This window comes from Salvelinus fontinalis, chromosome 10, assembly GCF_029448725.1.
Source record: "Salvelinus fontinalis isolate EN_2023a chromosome 10, ASM2944872v1, whole genome shotgun sequence".
Classification (NCBI taxonomy): Eukaryota; Metazoa; Chordata; class Actinopteri; order Salmoniformes; family Salmonidae; genus Salvelinus; species Salvelinus fontinalis.
Window position 1 is genome coordinate 31,286,523 of NC_074674.1, and position 18,118 is coordinate 31,304,640.

General features: G+C 43.7%; 1 protein-coding gene across 2 annotated transcripts; it reads right to left on the minus strand.

Annotated features, from left to right (window-relative positions):
- Positions 1–6,713: 6,713 nt before the first annotated feature.
- On the minus strand, positions 6,714–12,815 carry LOC129864010 (nucleophosmin-like). Of its 2 annotated transcripts, none has more exons than XM_055936534.1 (11): positions 12,687–12,815; positions 11,385–11,464; positions 11,141–11,260; positions 10,941–11,034; positions 10,597–10,706; positions 10,298–10,326; positions 10,172–10,217; positions 8,276–8,347; positions 7,938–8,069; positions 7,687–7,761; positions 6,714–7,455 (listed from the first exon to the last, which is right to left on the minus strand). In XM_055936534.1, the coding sequence occupies exons 1-11, from the start codon at positions 12,724–12,726 to the stop codon at positions 7,405–7,407; spliced, it is 849 nt and encodes a 282-aa protein (XP_055792509.1). In that variant the 5' UTR covers positions 12,727–12,815; the 3' UTR covers positions 6,714–7,404. The 2 variants fall into 2 exon arrangements, with proteins under 2 accessions (XP_055792509.1, XP_055792508.1); XM_055936533.1 differs by having other exon boundaries at positions 8,276–8,350; positions 12,687–12,814.
- Between the last annotated feature and the right edge of the window lie 5,303 nt (positions 12,816–18,118).

The following is an 18,118-nucleotide window of genomic DNA, read 5'->3' on the forward strand; positions in this document are numbered from 1 at the left end:
TTGTGTAGGTCTACAATTTTTTTCTGAGGTCTTGGTTGATTTCTTTTGATTTTCCCATAATGTCAAGCAAAGAGGCACTGACTTTGAAGGTAGGCCTTGAAATACATCCACAGGTACACCTCCAATTGACTCAAATGAGGTCAATTAGCTTATTAGAAGCTTCTAAAGCCATTACATAATTTTCTGGAATGTTCCAAGCTCTTTAAAGGCACAGGTAATTTAGTGTATGTAAACCTCTGACCCACTGGAATTGTGATAGAGTGAATGATAAGTAAAATAGTCTGTCTGTAAACAGTTGTTGGAAAAATTACTTGTGTCATGCACAAGGTAGATGTCCTAACCAACTTGCCAAAACTATAATTTGTTAACAAGAAACTTGTGGAGTGGTTGAAAAACGAGTTTTAATGACTCCAACATAAGTGTATGTAAACTTCCGACTTCAACTGTACCTCTGCTGCAGAGGAAAGTTCATTCGAGTTACCAGTATCAGAAATTGCAGCCCAAATAAATGTTTCACAGAGATCAAGTAAGAGACACATCTCAACCTCCTCTGTTCAGATGAGACTGTGTGAATCAGGCTTTCATGCTCGAATTGCTGCAAAGAAAACACTCTAAAGGACACCAATAAGAAGAAGAGACTTGCTTGGGCCAAGAAACACGAGCAATGTACATTAGACCTGTGGAATTCTGTCCTTTGGTCTGATGAGTCCAAATTTGCGATTTTTGGTTCCAACCGCCGTGTCTTTGTGAGACGCAAAGTAGGTGAACGGATAATCTCTGCATTTGTGGTTCCCACCGTGAAGCATGGAGGAGGTGTGATGGTGTGGGTGTGCTTTGTTGGTGACACTGTCAGTGATTTATTTAGTTTTTTTGTTCGTTTATCTGCGTTGTTTGTAACTTATTTTTTTACTCATTATGTAGATAATGTTGCCGCTACTGTCTCGTATGACCGAAAATAACTTATGAACGAAAATAAACCCCCACTCCCCTCAATTCTGTTAGCAAACATGCAATCTTTGGACAATAAAATGGACGCGTTATTGGGAAGATTAAACTGCCAACGGGACATTAAAAACTGTAACATCTTATGCTTCACGGAGTCGTGGCTGAACGACGACAATATCAACATACAGCTGGCTGGTTATACGCTGTACCGGCAGGATAGAACAGCGGCGTCTGGTAAGACAAGGGGTGGCGGTCTATGTATTTTTGTAAACAACAGCTGGTGCACGATATCCTGTCTAGGACCTAGCGGAACCCCTCGCCAACAGCCAATGAAATTGCAGGGCGCCAAATTCAATCAACAGAAATCTCATAATTCAAATTTCTCAAACATACAAGTATTAGACACCATTTTAAAGATACAATTCTCGTTAATCCAACCACAGTGTCCGATTTCAAAAAGGCTTTTCGGCGAAAGCAGAACATATCATTATGTTAGGTCAGCAACTAGCCACAGAAAGCATACAGCGATTTTCCAACCAAAGAGAGGAGTCACAAAAAGCAGAAATTGAGATACAATTAATCACTAACCTTTGATATTCTTCATCAGATGACACTTCCAGGACAACATGTTACACAATATATGTATGTTTTGTTCGATCAAGTTCATATTTTTGCACAGAGCCATAATTTGCACAGAGCCACATCAATTTACAGAAATACTCATAATAAACATTGATAAAAGATACAAGTGTTATTCACAGAATTAAAGATATACTTCTCCTTAATGCAACCGCTGTGTCAGATTTCAAAAAAACTTTACGGAAAAAGCACACAATGCTATAATCTGAGTACAGCGCTCAGAGCCCAAATAAGCCATAAAGATATCCGCCATGTTTTGGAGTCAACAGTCAAGTCAGAATAGCATTATAAATATTCACTTACCTTTGATGATCTTCATCAGAATGCACTCCCAGGAATCCCAGTTCCACAATAAATGTTTGATTTGTTCAATAAAGTTCATCATTTGTGTCCAAAAACCTCCTTTTTGTTAGCGCGTTTAGCCCAGTATTCCACATTCATGACGCGCGATCACTAGGAGCAGACAAAAAGTCAAAAAGTTCCGTTACAGTCTGTAAAAACATGTCAAACGAAGTATAGAATCAATCTTTAGGATGTTTTTAACATAAATCTTCAATAATGTTCCAACCGGAGAATTCCTTTGTCTTCAGAAATGCAATGGAACTCAAGCTAACTCTCGCACGGTCAGCTAGTCTCACTCTGGGAGAGACCTTACTCAATCCCCTCACATTCACCCCCACTTCACAGTAGAAGCATCAAACAAGGTTCTAAAGACTGTTGACATCTAGTGGAACCCTTAGGAAGTGCAATATGACCCCATAGACACTGTGTATTCGATAGGCCAAGAGTTGAAAAACTACAAACCTCAGATTTCCCACTTCCTGGTTGGATATTTCTCAGGTTTTCACCTGCCATATGAGTTATGTTATACTCACAGACATCATTCAAACAGTTTTAGAAACTTCAGAGTGTTTTCTATCCAAATCTACTAATAATATGCATATCTTAGCTTCTGGGACTGAGTAGCAGGCAGTTTACTCTGGGCACGTTTTTCATCCAAACGTGAAAATGCTGCCCCCTATCCCAAACAAGATATCTAAGGAAGTCTCAAGCTATTGCTCGCCTGAGGTAGAGTTTCTCATGATAAGCTGCAGACCACACTTCCTACCGAGAGAATTTACATCTATATTCTTTGTAGCTGTTTACATACCACCAAAGTCAGAGGCTGGCACTAAAATAGCATTGAATGAGCTGTATTCCGCCATAAGCAAACAAGAAAACGCACACCCAGAGGTGGCGCTCTTAGTAGCCGGGGAATTTAATGCAGGGAAACTTAAATCAGTTTTACCAAATTTCTATCAGCTTGTTAAATGTGCAACCAGAGGGAAAAGAACTCTGGACCACCTATACTCCACACACAGAGATGCATAATAAGCTCTCCCTCGCTCTCCATTTGGCAAATCTGACCATAATCCCATCCTCCTGATTTCTGCTTACAAACAAAAATTAAAGCAGGAAGCACCAGTGACTAGATCAATAAAAAGTGGTCAGATGAAGCAGATGCTAAGCTACAGGACTGTTTTGCTTGCATAGACTGGAATATGTTCCCGGGATTCCTCCAATGGCATTGAAGAGTACACCACATCTGTCATTGGCTTCATCAATAAGTGCATCGATGACATCGTCCCCACAGTGACCGTACGTACATACCCCAACCAGAAGTCATGGATTACAGGCAGAATCCGCACTGAGCTAAAGGCTAGAGCTACCGCTTTCAAGGAGCGGGACTCTAACCTGGAAGCTTATAAGAAATCCCACTATGCCCTCCGACGAACCATCAAACAGGCAAAGCATCAATACAGGACTAAGATCGAGTCGTACTACATCGGCTCTGATGCTCAACGGATGTGGCAGGGCCTGCAAACCATTACAGACTACAAAGGGAAACACAGACGAGAGCTTCCCAGTGACACGAGCGAAACAACTTCTATGCTCGCTTCGAGGCAAATAACACTGAAAAATGCATGAGAGCCCCAGCAGTACCGGAAGACTGTGCGATTACGCTCTCCGCAGCTGATGAGTGAGTAAGACCTTTAGATAGGTCAACATTCACAAGGCCGCAGGGCCAGACGGATTACCAGGACGTGTATTGCGAGCATGCGCTGACCAACTAGCAAGTGTCTTCACTGACATTTTCAACCTTTCCCTGTCCTAGTCTATAATACCAACATGCTTTAGGCAGATCACCATAGTGCCTGTCCCCAAGAACACTAAGGTAACCTGCCTAAATGACGACCGACCCGTAGCACTCACATCTGTAGTAATGAAGTGTATTGAAAGGCTGGTCATGGCTCACATCAACACCATCAACACCATCATCCCAGAAACCTTAGACCCACATCAATTTGCATACCGCCCAACAGATCCACAGATTATGCAGTCTCTATTGCGCTCCACACTGCCCTTTCCCACCTGGACAAAAGGAACACCTATGTGGGAATGCTATTCATTGACTACAGCTCAGCGTTCAACACCATAGTGCCCTCAAAGCTCACCAATACGCTAAGGACCCTGGGACTAAACACCTCCCTCTGCAACTGGATCCTGAACTTCCTGACGGGCCGCCCCCAGGTGGTAAAGGTAGGTAACAACACATCCGCCACGCTGATCCTCAACACAGGGGTCCCTCAGGGGTGCGTGCTCAGCCCCCTCCTGTACTCCCTGATCACTCATGACTGCACGGCCAGGCACGACACCAACACCACCATTCAATTTGCCGATGACACATCAGTGGTAGGCCTGATCACCGACAACAACGAGACAGCCTATAGGGAGGAGGTCAGAGACCTGACCGTGTGGTGCCAGGACAACAACCTCACCCTCAACGTGATCAAGACAAAGGAGATGATTGTGGACTACAGGAAAAAGAGGACCGAGCACGCCCCCATTCTCATCGACGGGACTGCAGTGGACCAAGTTGAGAGCTTTAAGTTCCTTGGTGTCCTCATCACCAACAAACTAACATGGTCCAAGCACACCATGACAGTCGTGAAGCGGGCACGATAAAACCTATTCCCCTTCAGGAGACTGAAAAGATTTGGCATGGGTCCTCAGATCCTCAAAAGGTTCAACAGCGGCACCATCGAGAGCATCCTGACTGGTTGTATCACTGCCTGGTATGGCAACTGCTCGGCCTCCGACCACAAGGCACTACAGAGTGTAGTGCGAACGGCCCAGTACATCACTGGTGTCAAGCTTCCTGCCATCCAGGACCTCCATACCAGGCGGTGTCAGAGGAAGGCCCTAAAAATTGTCCAAGACTCCAGCCACCCTAGTCATAGACCGTTCTCTCTGCTACCACACGGCAAGCGGTACCGGAGCGCCAAGTCTAGGTCCAAGAGGCTTCTAAACAGCTTCTACCCCCAAGCCATAAGACTCCTGAACATCTAGTCAAATGAATACCCAGACTATTTGCATTGCCCCCCCACCACTGCTACTCTCTGTTGTCATCTATGCATTGTCACTTTAATTACCTCTACCTACATGTACATACTACGTCAACTAACCAGTGTCCCCGCACATTGACTCTATACCGGCACCCCCCTGTATATATTGTCATATTACTTGTTATTTTTCATATTCTTATCTGTATTTTTTTAAACTGCACTGTTGGTTAGGGGCTCGTAAGTAAGCATTTCACTGTAAGGTCTACACCGGTTTTATTTGGCGCATGTGAATAATAAAATATGATTTGATTTAGAATTCAAGGCACACTTAACCAGCATGACTACCACCTCATTCTGCAGTGATACACCATTCCATCTGGTTTGCACTTAGTGGGACTGTCATTTGTTTTTCAACAGGACAATGACCCAACACACCTCCAGGCTGTGTAAGGGCTATTTGACCAAGAAGGAGAGTGATGGAGGGATGCATCAGATGGCCTGGCCTCCACAATCACCTGACCTCAAGCCAATTGAGGACATTTTGGATGAGTTGGACCACAGAGTGAAGGAAAATCAGCCAACAAGTACCCAGCATATGTGGGAACTCCTTCAAGACTGTTAGAAAAGCATTCCAGGTGAAGCCGGTTAAGAGAATGCCAAGTGTGCAAAGCAGCTGTCAAGGTAACTGCTAAGGTTAATTAATACAGGAAGTCTCCAGGTCTGGGGGGGGATGAGATCACCCCTCATGGATGCAACACAACCAAGGCTGCCGGGCAAAGGGATGATTTGTACACTTGCCCCTTTGCTGGCCAGAGTCAATACTGACCCGTAGGGGAATGAGACTGACATCCCAAACCTACAAACTTACTGACTTTGTCCAGTAAAGGGTGTTATCCCTCAGTCAGGGAGGTGGACACAATTTTATTAATTTCACCTTTACTTAACCAGGTAGGCTAGTTGAGAACAAGTAGTCATTTGCAACTGCGACTTGGCCAAGATAAAGCATAGCAATTCGACACACAGTTACACATGGAATAAACAAAAAATAGTCAATACAGTAGAAAAATAAGTATATACACAATGTGAGCAAATGAGGTAAGATAAGGAAGGTAAAGGCCAAAAAAGGCCATGGTGGTGAGGTAATGGAGGTCCTGGAGGTGGCAGGCCTTCAAGGAATAACAGCGCTGTCTAGTCTCAGCAATGTCTGCCAGACACAAAGATTTACATTTAGCCTGAGGTGAGACAAAGTTGGAAACCATATGCATAACAGTGGAGACCTTTTGAGGACGTGACAAGTGATTGCGTATGCAGAAAACCAACTGAGACCTAGCACAGACCCCCCCTCGTGAGACAGTGCAGACCATGATCTGGGGTGGGGGTGCTAAGGAGTTTCCCTGCTCATACAGGACTAACAAAAAGCCGAATTCAAACTGCGTAGTTATGGGCAGGCTTCCCCAACAAAGAAAAGGCAACTGTCAATAGTTTATCAACCACAATGTCTTTTATAATTCAGATTAAGTTTATGGTATTAAAACTGGAACACCATCCACATCATTAATCCTTATGCTCATTAACAGCCATGCAGATAGAGGGGTCACAATATTGTACCATATAGTCAATAAAAGGCAAGTGTTCCCCCAATATTTTTTATTGCAGATCACAATATATCGTGTGGCTAGAGCTGTTAAATTTTACATTGTATAGCAATTCAATAGAACAGAAGTTACAAGGTCACAAAGCAGGTATGATACAATATAATTATTTATTAACTTTGATGACATTTATGACACCGGTGCGTTAGCTGCTTCACTCTACGGCAAAATAATAAAACCGCGAGCATTACTTAAAACCTGATTGGACCAGTCATTGTCTTAATTTAAGTGTTCAATGTTAACATCTCAGACCCTGAGGAACCTACCCTCTGGAAGGACAGGAGCATCCAGACACCCAACAGTTTATGGATGACATGAACTGCCACCAAGTCACTTGACCCATTTACAAACATACCCCCAAATAGAACATGCATGAACAGATACCTTCCAAACTGCCAGAGGGACAGTCCTTCAAAACCAACTGACCAGACTTTAAAATGCTACATTCAACACAGTAGCAAGGACGAATTTTACACATTTACAAAATGTTATGTTCCAAGTGGGGGTTCCCAGGTCCGCCTACATGAAAGCTGGAATAGCATCACCCCTCCCACCCTCTGAGAGGGTCATGGTGCTGGTAGGGTCAGGGGTGATGGGGGTTCAGTCATTAGTGCCATACTAGTCGGTGTGCCACAGCAGTACACCGGGGACTGGACGGGCTGCAGAAGTTTGATTCAGACATGGGAAGGGCCAGGAGAGGCCAGAGCAGGTCAAAGTTGGTGGTGGTGGGGGGGGGGGGGGGGTTGCAAAATAACAAATCAAAAAAGGTTTAACAAAAATATTTATTTTTTGTCTTCCACAGTCTGTCTCCACTTCCACAGTTCAGCTATTGCCTGAATAAAGATGGGAAAAACATTGACCAAAGCATAAATCATAATTTCATCGCGAGAGCTCAGAAGTTCTTAGAGGTACTGGTGTTTCTCTCACTGCTGATCAAAACTAAGTTTGTCTTCAGGGATGTTTTCTGACAGCACTATGGTTGTAATTTCACAAACATCCAATTGAACCACATTGCGTTCTAGACAGGTCAAATTTCACAACGTTCCCGAGGAGCATTACCATACCTTGGCATCTGTGACTCTGAAGCTGTTCTTCACAAAGCTCTCGAACTTGGGCTGTAGTTTAGGCAGGTTCACTCCCTGAAATAAAATATGACATTACTATAGGTATTCAGATGTGTCCCTTTAGCCTTGTGTTCGGCCAGTCTCTTGGTTAACAGTTCTTTAACATACATCAGCTAGATCAGTTCATCCAATCTCCATTTTAGGCAAGTGTATTTCCAGATAAAAACATATACATAAAGCAGAACACATACCTTCTCCACAGTCGCCTTCATCTTGGCCTTCAGCTCTGGGACAGTGAGGACTGGTTTGGGGGTCTGAGGTGTTTTAGGGGTTGCTTTGGGGGTCTGGCCATTTTTGTCACCCTTGCCCTCAGGCATCTTTGACTGAATATCAGAGAACTTGTTAGACAAGACATGTATTATGACTAACATACATCACTACAATAATACTCAGATACAGGAGTGGCCATCTTCAGTCTCAGTCTTTTGGTAAGCAGTGTTGAAAATGCATCAGTAAATCAGCTCAACAAATATCATCTTCGACTAGAAACAATGTGATGGTAGGGCAGAAGATGTGTAAAGAGGACTACCTGTTTGCCAGCTGGTGTGTTGGCTTTAGGGCCCTTTCCATTCTGGGCAGGAGTCTGAGGTTTGGACGGAGTCTTCTTAACCCGAATAAAACAGAGGTTTCTTGTGTCATTTTCAAAGGTAGAATGAAAATAGGCTTAATAACTTCTTGTCAATAGGGGGGGGGGGGGCGCTGTTTTCACTTTGGGAAAAATATTGCCCAAATTAAACTGCCCCGTACTCTATTCTAGATCATTCAATATGCATATCATTATTACTATTGGATAGAAAACTCAAGTTTCTTAAACTGTTTGAATTATATCTGTGAGTAAAACAGAACTCATTTTGCAGCAAACTTCCATACAGGAAGTGAAAAATCTGAAAACGATGCCCTGTTCCAGGGCCTGCCTATTCAATTGCCTTATATTTATCGATATGCATGCACTTCATACGCCTTCCACTAGATGTCAACAGGCAGTGGAAGGTGGAATGGGGTGTCTAGTTTGATCGGAGGTCGAACAAGAGCTTTTGGAGTGACAGGTCTGGAAATTTCTGTCTTCTCTGGCGCGTGAAGTACGTCGACATTGTCTTCTGATAAGTGTTCGGTATACACGGTGGATATCTCCGGCTCTGATTTTATTTGATACATGTGATAACCTACTTAATGATGTTCTCAACCGAGTTTTATCAGTTTATTCAACGTTTATTGGGACTTTTGGAATTTTCCGTTCTTTGCGTCAAGAGATGGGCATGTTCGCGCCACATGACTAGCTAAGGTTGCTAATTCGACAGAAGAAATGGACATTCTCAAACCAAACAACGATTTATTCTGGACCAAGGACTCCTCGTACAAGATACTGATGGAAGCTCAGCAAAAGTAAGAACAATTTATGATGTTATTTCATATTTGTGGAAAATGTTGATTCCTATTCTCTGCCGTTTTGGCGAGCGCCGTCTCGCAATAACGCAAGCTGTTTGTTATGGTAAAGTTATTTTTAAAAATCTAACACGACGGTTGCATTAAGAACCAGTGCATCTTTTATTTGCCATAGAACAAGTATTTTTATGTAGAGTTTATGATGAGTTCTTTGGTCAGATTAGGTGAGTGTCCAAAATAGCTCCAGACAATTTGGTGAATCGATGCTACATATTCACCCATGTATAACCACGGTTTGCAGCTCTAAATATGCACATTTTCAAACAAAACATAAGTGTATTGTATAACCTGATGTTATAAGACTGTCATCTGATGAAGTTGGTCAAGGTCAGTGATTAATTTTATATCTTTTGCTGGTTTTTGCGATAGCTACCTTTTGCGTTGAATAAATGCATTTGTGTGTTTGGCTATTGTGGTAAGCTAATATAATTCTATATTGTGTTTGCGCTGTAAAACACTTGCTGTACACCATGTATTTTTCATAAATGTTTTATGATGAGTATTTATGTATTTCACATTGCTCTAATTATTCTGGCTGCGTCGGTGCTATTTGTGATGGTAGCTGCAATGTAAAACTATGATTTTTACCTCAAATATGCACGTTTTTTGAACAAAACATGAATGTATTGTATAACATGTTATAAGACTGGCATCTGATGAAGTTGTTTCTTGGTTAGTGACTAATTATCTCTATTTGGTCGGTTTTGTGATAGCTACCTATGCGTTAGAAACATGGTGAAAATATGCGGTTGAGCCTTTGGCTATTGTGGTTAGCTAAACATTTAAAAAATCAGAAATGATGGCTGGATTCACAAGATGTTTATCTTTCATTTGCTGTATTGGACTTGTGATTATGAAAATTATATTATATCCCTGTCCCGTTAGGCTAGTCAGCTTTTTTGATGAGGAGGATCCCGGATCCGGGAGAGAGAAGTGGTAGAGGTTAACTAAACATTACAGTTGCGCAAATAAATGCACTCACCTTAACAGGAGTTTCTTCAGCCTCACTCTCCTCATCATCATCGTCCCTAAAGAGATGTTACAAATCAACTCTTTAGATTAAACCTCACCATGGAACATAGGTTAGTCAGTCAAACACTACACTTACTCCTCATCGTCATCCATCTTCATCTTCTTCTGTGAAAAGGAGAAAGGGAAGGACATGGTAAGTGTCATAAGTTGAGGATGTGTGAAGCAAGAGTGGATAACATTCAAAAATGGACATGACCCTCTTCAGTCTCAGTCTTTTGGTAAGCAGTGTTGAAAATGCATCAGTAAATCAGCTCAACAAAGATCATCTTTGACTAGGGAGGCCATGCGATATTAGGGCACCAGATATATACATTTTGTAACGCAAGTTATTTCCCAGTTGGCATGTTGGATCAAAGGCCAGTATCCGGGACCAACCTGAGATTTAAGTGCTGGTACTGATGATGCAGCCCTTTTCTTGGACATTTGTACCCCTTCCTCTTCATCATCATCATCGTCCTCGTCGAAAGTTTGGTCTCCTCCCATCACTGGTGGAAAAACAACAAGTTAACTTTGAGTAGATAGAATGACAACTTTAATAAAGATATATTTTTTAATCAAATAATTATCTGCAATTGACATTTCTCAGTCTGTCTTTTGGTATGCAGTGTTGAAAACACCTCAGTAAATCATCTCAACAAGTATCATCTCTGACTACAGAGGCCATGGCAGCACCAAAGATACCATGGGAGTAACACAGTCCTGAGATTAGCCATACTCACTGACAAGGTGCTGGCCACTGATGTGGATTGGACCAGAACCAGCCTTGAGACGGAAAACTGCTGGGGATGTGATTGCGAACCCACTAAGACACACCTGCAACACACAATTAACTGTTCAATAGGCATGAACTCTACACAGACCATACAACCACCATCTCCCACTCAGGGATAGAATAAACCATTGACGACTGACTACTCACACTTGGCAAGGTGGAGGGTTTCAGTGCAGCTAGCACAGCCTTCACCTTCTCACCCTCTGCATCCTGTCCTTCCACCTCCACAACATGCAGCTCATCCTTGGTGCTGGGGTCCACACACACCTAAGACCAATCAACAGGAGACACCAAGTTCATAAATAGTTTATTATACCTATAACTAGAAATAGTTAAACAGAGAAATATTTCCATCAACTCATATTATATAAAATAAGCACCAGTAACTCACCATCCTTAAGTCTAGCTGGTGCTCAAAGTCATCCTCTTCTGGGTTGAAGACAACATCCTTTCCAGATTTCAACTCGCACCCTATTGAAAAAAACAGGTCAGTTACATATGAGGAAATACTACATTGCCATCAACTAAGGGACAGGGGTATAAGGCTGTGCTGGGCGATTTATTATCCTGTAATAAAAAAATGGTGGGTCTTCAGGCGTTTCTCCAGCCAGTAAAACGACCGATGCAACTAATAACGACTCAATTGAAGACTATGCTATGTTGAAACACTTGCGTTTCTGCTTTGGCTGGAGGAAAAGCATGCACCCAAACCGGTAACTTGTGGATAAGGTTGCCCATTACTGGACATCTCCCAGATAGATCTGACTGAGGTGAGGCCAAAATATGAGTCACATACTCACGTGGTTGGAGGAGTTGTGAGCCCTGACAAAGGGAACGTGTTCAATGCAACTAACTAGCTCTTAGACATGCTGCTATGAACATATTATAATATGTAAGTATCAAACTACTTACAAAAACATCACATGTACCATTTGGAATTCACGTATTATTTTAATTGTCCAATCACCATTATAATCTAGCAGTTAATGCCAAGTCGAACAATAACATGTAACTTAATGAAAGTGGATAAATTATCACAGGTAACTAGTTAAAACAGCTTTAGCCAAAACTAGCAACTTAGGCAACGTTAACATCTTGCTGCACTGCATGAGCACATTTCTAGACGGCCTTGTGCGCCATCTTTAAAACACGTGTTCAGACGCATGGAGGGCCAACTAGCTAGCCCGGTAGTTTGTAGAACCTCGCCTGTAAATGTCAACTTTGTCGAGCAATGTGAACATATCAGTCTGGCCCAACTACCACAACAAATTAAATCAACCAGGGAACCAATATGCTAAAAGCATTACCCATACTTTGCCCAATTTAGCGAACTATTTAAAAAAGGTCTCAAGATGGTTTGCAAGCTAACTACTATAATACCGTCCATGTCTCGTGGCTAACTACCAAGCTGACAACTGGGTACATTATTTCCATTCCCAAGCATTGTGACTAATGACATTGTATTCAGAAATCGTAACGTTATTGAACCATACAGTGACGAAACTCACATTGCCCAATTAATTTTAGCTAACTAAGGTTAGTTACTGTAGCTAGCCATTGTGCTGGCTATGTCGCTACCTCGTGCGATGTTGGTGTCTGATGAACAGCTCTTTTTCTTGCTAAATAGTTGACATGGAATTGAAACTATACTGAAAACACCAAATAATGTTAATTAAAAAAACAAACATCTCACCATAGAGAAAGGTCTGTGGCCCCATTTGTTCCTCGTCCATCCCGTTCAATTTGATTACTAACAGCGGGCTCTTCCGAAATGAACTGAAATGCCTCTTTCTACGCAGACATACGCTACACCGACTCAATGGTCACACCTCCTTTCTAGATTGATGGAAGATTCTCTTTGGTATAGTCCAATCATCACAGTTACTTACTGAAATAGGCGTATTTATAAATATTCATGATCATTAGAGACAAATTGGAGTCGCAATTCAACCGCTGACCAGACGGCTCTCGTGCCTCTGCCATCGCGCTTCTTGATTTTGTCTACCAACACCAGACGCGATCAGGACACAGGTTGAAATGTCAAAACCAACTATGAACCAGCTATATTAATTTGGGACAGCTCAAAAAGACATGTATGGCAATTTAGCTAGCTGCTTGCTATTGTTAGCTAATTTGTCCTGGGATATTAACATTGGGTTGTTATTTTACCTGAAATGCACAAGGTCCTCTACTCCTCTACAATTAATCCCACAGTTAATTTCTAGTAATCTTTCCTCCTTCGGGCTTCTTCTTTTTTTGACTTTATATGGCGGTTGACAGCCAGTTTTAAGGTGCACTACCAACTGGACTGGATTGTGGATCTCAGTTCATCTTTCAATCACCCACATGGGTATATGCTCTTAAAAACCAATGAGAAGATGGCACGTGTGTATATGCTCCTAAAAACCAATGAGGAGATGGGAGAGGCGGGACTTGCGTGTCATGCGCCACAAATAGAACAAAGTTCTATTTTAGAGCCTGGCTACGCAGACACTCGCGAGCAGTGTTGGAGCAATGATTGGATAACATGTATGTGTAAATTTATTTTGCAAAGCTCGTGCACGCTACGCAAGCGGTGTGGTCAGCATGTCGGACACAAGACAGATGTGGCAGGGTCTACAGACTACAAAGGGAAAACCAGCCACATCACGGACACCAATGTCTTGCTTCCAGACAAGCTAGACACCTTCTTCACCTACTGTCAGGATAGTGCAACCAACGCGGCCTGCTACCAAGGACTGTGGGCTCTCCTTCTCTATGGCCGACATGAGTAAGACATTTAAGGGTGTTAACCCTTGCAAGGCTGCTGGCACAGATGGCGTCCCTAGCCGCGTCCTCAGAGCATACACAGACCAGCTGGCTGGAGTGTTTACGGACATATTCATCTCTCCCTATCCCAGTCTGCTGTCCCCACTTGCTTCAAAGTGTCCACCATTGTTCCTGTACCCAAGGAAGCAATGGTAACTGAACTAAATGACTATCGCCCCGTAGCACTCAGTGCATTTTCCAAGAAGGCGTAGCAGTCGGACGTGTGTTTGTCTTGTCTTGTCCCGCGTAAATAGTCCTCGTATTTTTTGTATACATTTCGTATATATTTTAATTTTACTTTCCATCTTGGAACTGAATATACATTCCCGCAACCCGCCTCACCCAATGTGGTACGGATCTGCTATTTTTTATACTTTAGAACCGTAACCCCAATCAGAAGCTAGCCAGATAACTAGCTACTAGCTTATAGTCAGTTAGCCACTGCTGCGGTCTTCACCCTTAACTCGGACACCAGCCAGCTTCAGCTCGGGCCAATACCTGCCAGTCTGCAGGCGCGATATCAACCCAGAGCATATAGGACTGCTTTTTCTCTACCACATCACCGGATTCCTGACGCAAGCTCTGGACAATTACACCGGATCATCGTCGCTAGCTAGCTAGCTGCAACCAAGTGGCTACTACTGGCTAATACCTCTGTCCCGAAACAAGCACCAGTTAGCCTTGAGCTAGCCTCGAGCTAGGCCCATCTGCCGGCTAGCCGAAGAGGCCTACCAGCGAATTCTTGGGCTACAATACCTCTTTTGCCAATTGGACTGGACCCTTTATTGCCGACACGGAGCCCCGCCGATCCATCACGACTGGTCTGCCGACGTAATTGTCCGAGGTGGTTTCAACAGGCTTTTCCATTGCGACGTTTCTGAATACCCATCTGCTAATTATTAGCTGTCTTATCGGCTGCTATCTAAATAAATATACCGGACAATTTTTTTTTTTTTTTTTCCCTGGGTCACTATATCTATTTTGCCAATTGGATCGATCCCCTCTACCACACGGAACCCCACTAATCTACCGACGGAAACGAACGAGGTGACAAAAAAAAAAAAAACTGACCTCCATCCTATGTTATCTTGCTACCGATAGCCAGCTACCCAGCCAGCTGTCTGGATCGCCGTGCCCCCAACCAACCTCTACTCACTGGACCCTTATGATCACTCGATTAAGCATGCCTCTCCTTAATGTAAATATGCCTTGTCCATTGCTGTTCTGGTTAGTGTTTATTGGCTTATTTCACTGTAGAGCCTCTAGCCCTGCTCACTATATATCCAACCTCTCAGTTCCACCACCCACATATGCGATGACATCACCTGGTTTCAATGATGTTTCTAGAGACTATATCTCTCTCATCATCACCCATTACCTAGGTTTACCTCCACTGTATTCACATCCTACCATACGTTTGTCTGTACATTATTCCTTGAAGCTATTTTATCGCCCCCAGAAACTTCCTTTTACTCTCTGTTCTAGTCGTTCCAAACGACCAATTCTCATAGCTTTTAGCCGTACCCTTATCCTACTCCTCCTCTGTTCCTCTGGTGATGTAGAGGTGAATCCAGGCCCTGCAGTACCTAGCTCCACTCCTATTCCCCAGGCGCTCTCTTTTGATGACTTCTGTAACCGTAATAGCCTTGGTTTCATGCATGTTAACATTAGAAGCCTCCTCCCTAAGTTTGTTTTGTTCACTGCTTTAGCACACTCTGCCAACCCGGATGTTTTAGCCGTGTCTGAATCCTGGCTTAGGAAGACCACCAAAAATTCTGACATTTTCATCCCTAACTACAAGATTTTCAGACAAGATAGAACGGCCAAAGGGGGCGGTGTTGCAATCTACTGCAAGGATTGCCTGCAGAGTTCTGTTTTACTATCCAGGTCTGTTCCGAAACAATTTGAACTCCTACTTTTAAAAATCCACCTCTCTAAAAACAAGTCTCTCACTGTTGCCGCCTGCTATAGACCACCCTCTGCCCCCAGCTGTGCTCTGGACACCATATGTGAACTGATTGCCCCCCATCTATCTTCAGAGCTTGTGCTGCTAGGCGACCTAAATTGGAACATGCTTAACACCCCAGCCATCCTACAATCTAAGCTTGATGCCCTCAATCTCACACAAATTATCAATGAACCTACCAGGTATCACCCCAATTCCGTAAACACGGGTACCCTCATAGACATCATCCTAACCAACTTGCCCTCCAAATACACCTCTGCTGTTTTCAACCAAGATCTCAGCGATCACTGCCTCATTGCCTGTGTCCGTAATGGGTCAGCGATCAAACGACCTCCACTCATCACTGTCAAACGCTCCCTGAAACACTTCAGCGAGCAGGCCTTTCTAATCGACCTGGCCAAGGTATCCTGGAAGGATATTGATCTCATCCCGTCAGTAGAGGATGCCTGGATATTTTTTAAAAATGCCTTCCTCACCATCTTGAATAAGCATGCCCCATTCAAGAAATTTAGAACCAGGAACAGATATAGCCCTTGGTTCTCTCCTGACCTGACTGCCCTTAACCAACAGAAAAACATCCTATGGCGTTCTGCATTAGCATCGAACAGCCCCCGTGATATGCAACTTTTCAGGGAAGCTAGAAACCAGTATACACAGGCAGTTAGAAAAGCCAAGGCTAGCTTTTTCAAGCAGAAATTTGCTTCCTGCAACACAAACTCAAAAAAGTTCTGGGACACTGTAAAGTCCATGGAGAATAAGAACACCTCCTCCCAGCTTCCAACTGCACTGAAGATAGGAAATACTGTCACCACCGACAAATCCATTATAATTGAGAATTTCAATAAGCATTTTTCTACGGCTGGCCATGCTTTCCACCTGGCTACCCCTACCCCGGTCAACAGCACTGCCCTCCCCTCTGCTACTCGCCCAAGCCTTCCCCATTTCTCTTTCTCCCAAATACAGTCAGCTGATGTTCTGAAAGAGCTGCAAAATCTGGACCCTTACAAATCAGCCGGGCTAGATAATCTGGACCCTTTCTTTCTAAAACTATCTGCTGAAATTGTTGCCACCCCTATTACCAGCCTTTTCAACCTCTCTTTCGTGTCGTCTGAGATTCCCAAAGATTGGAAAGCAGCTGCGGTTATCCCCCTCTTCAAAGGGGGAGACACTCTAGACCCAAACTGCTACAGACCCATATCTATCCTACCCTGCCTTTCTAAGGTCTTCGAAAGCCAAGTCAACAAACAGATTACCGACCATCTCGAATCCCACCATACCTTCTCCGCTATGCAATCTGGTTTCAGAGCTGGTCATGGGTGCACCTCAGCCACGCTCAAGGTCATAAACGATATCTTAACCGCTATCGATAGGAAACAGTACTGTGCAGCCATATTCATTGACCTGGCCAAGGCTTTTGACTCTGTCAATCACCACATCCTCATCGGCAGACTCGACAGCCTTGGTTTCTCTAATGATTGCCTCGCCTGGTTCACCAACTACTTCTCTGATCGAGTTCAGTGTGTCAAATCGGAGGGTCTGTTGTCCGGACCTCTGGCAGTCTCTATGGGGGTGCCACAGGGTTCAATTCTTGGACCGACTCTCTTCTCTGTATACATCAATGATGTCGCTCTTGCTGCTGGTGAGTCTCTGATCCACCTCTACGCAGACGACACTATTCTGTATACTTCTGGCCCTTCTCTTGACACTGTGTTAACAACCCTCCAGGCGAGCTTCAATGCCATACAACTCTCCTTCCGTGGCCTCCAATTGCTCTTAAATACAAGTAAAACTAAATGCATGCTCTTCAACCGATCGCTGCCTGCACCTGCCCGCCTGTCCAGCATCACTACTCTGGACGGCTCTGACTTAGAATATGTGGACAACTACAAATACCTAGGTGTCTGGTTAGACTGTAAACTCTCCTTCCAGACTCACATCAAGCATCTCCAATCCAAAGTTAAATCTAGAATCGGCTTCCTATTCCGCAACAAAGCATCCTTCACTCATGCTGCCAAACATACCCTTGTAAAACTGACCATCCTACCAATCCTCGACTTCGGTGATGTCATTTACAAAATAGCCTCCAAAACCCTACTCAATAAATTGGATGCAGTCTATCACAGTGCCATCCGTTTTGTCACCAAAGCCCCATATACTACCCACCACTGCGACCTGTACGCTCTCGTTGGCTGGCCCTCGCTTCACACTCGTCGCCAAACCCACTGGCTCCAGGTCATCTACAAGACCCTGCTAGGTAAAGTCCCCCCTTATCTCAGCTCGCTGGTCACCATAGCAACGCCCACCCGTAGCGCGCGCTCCAGCAGGTATATCTCTCTGGTCACCCCCAAAAC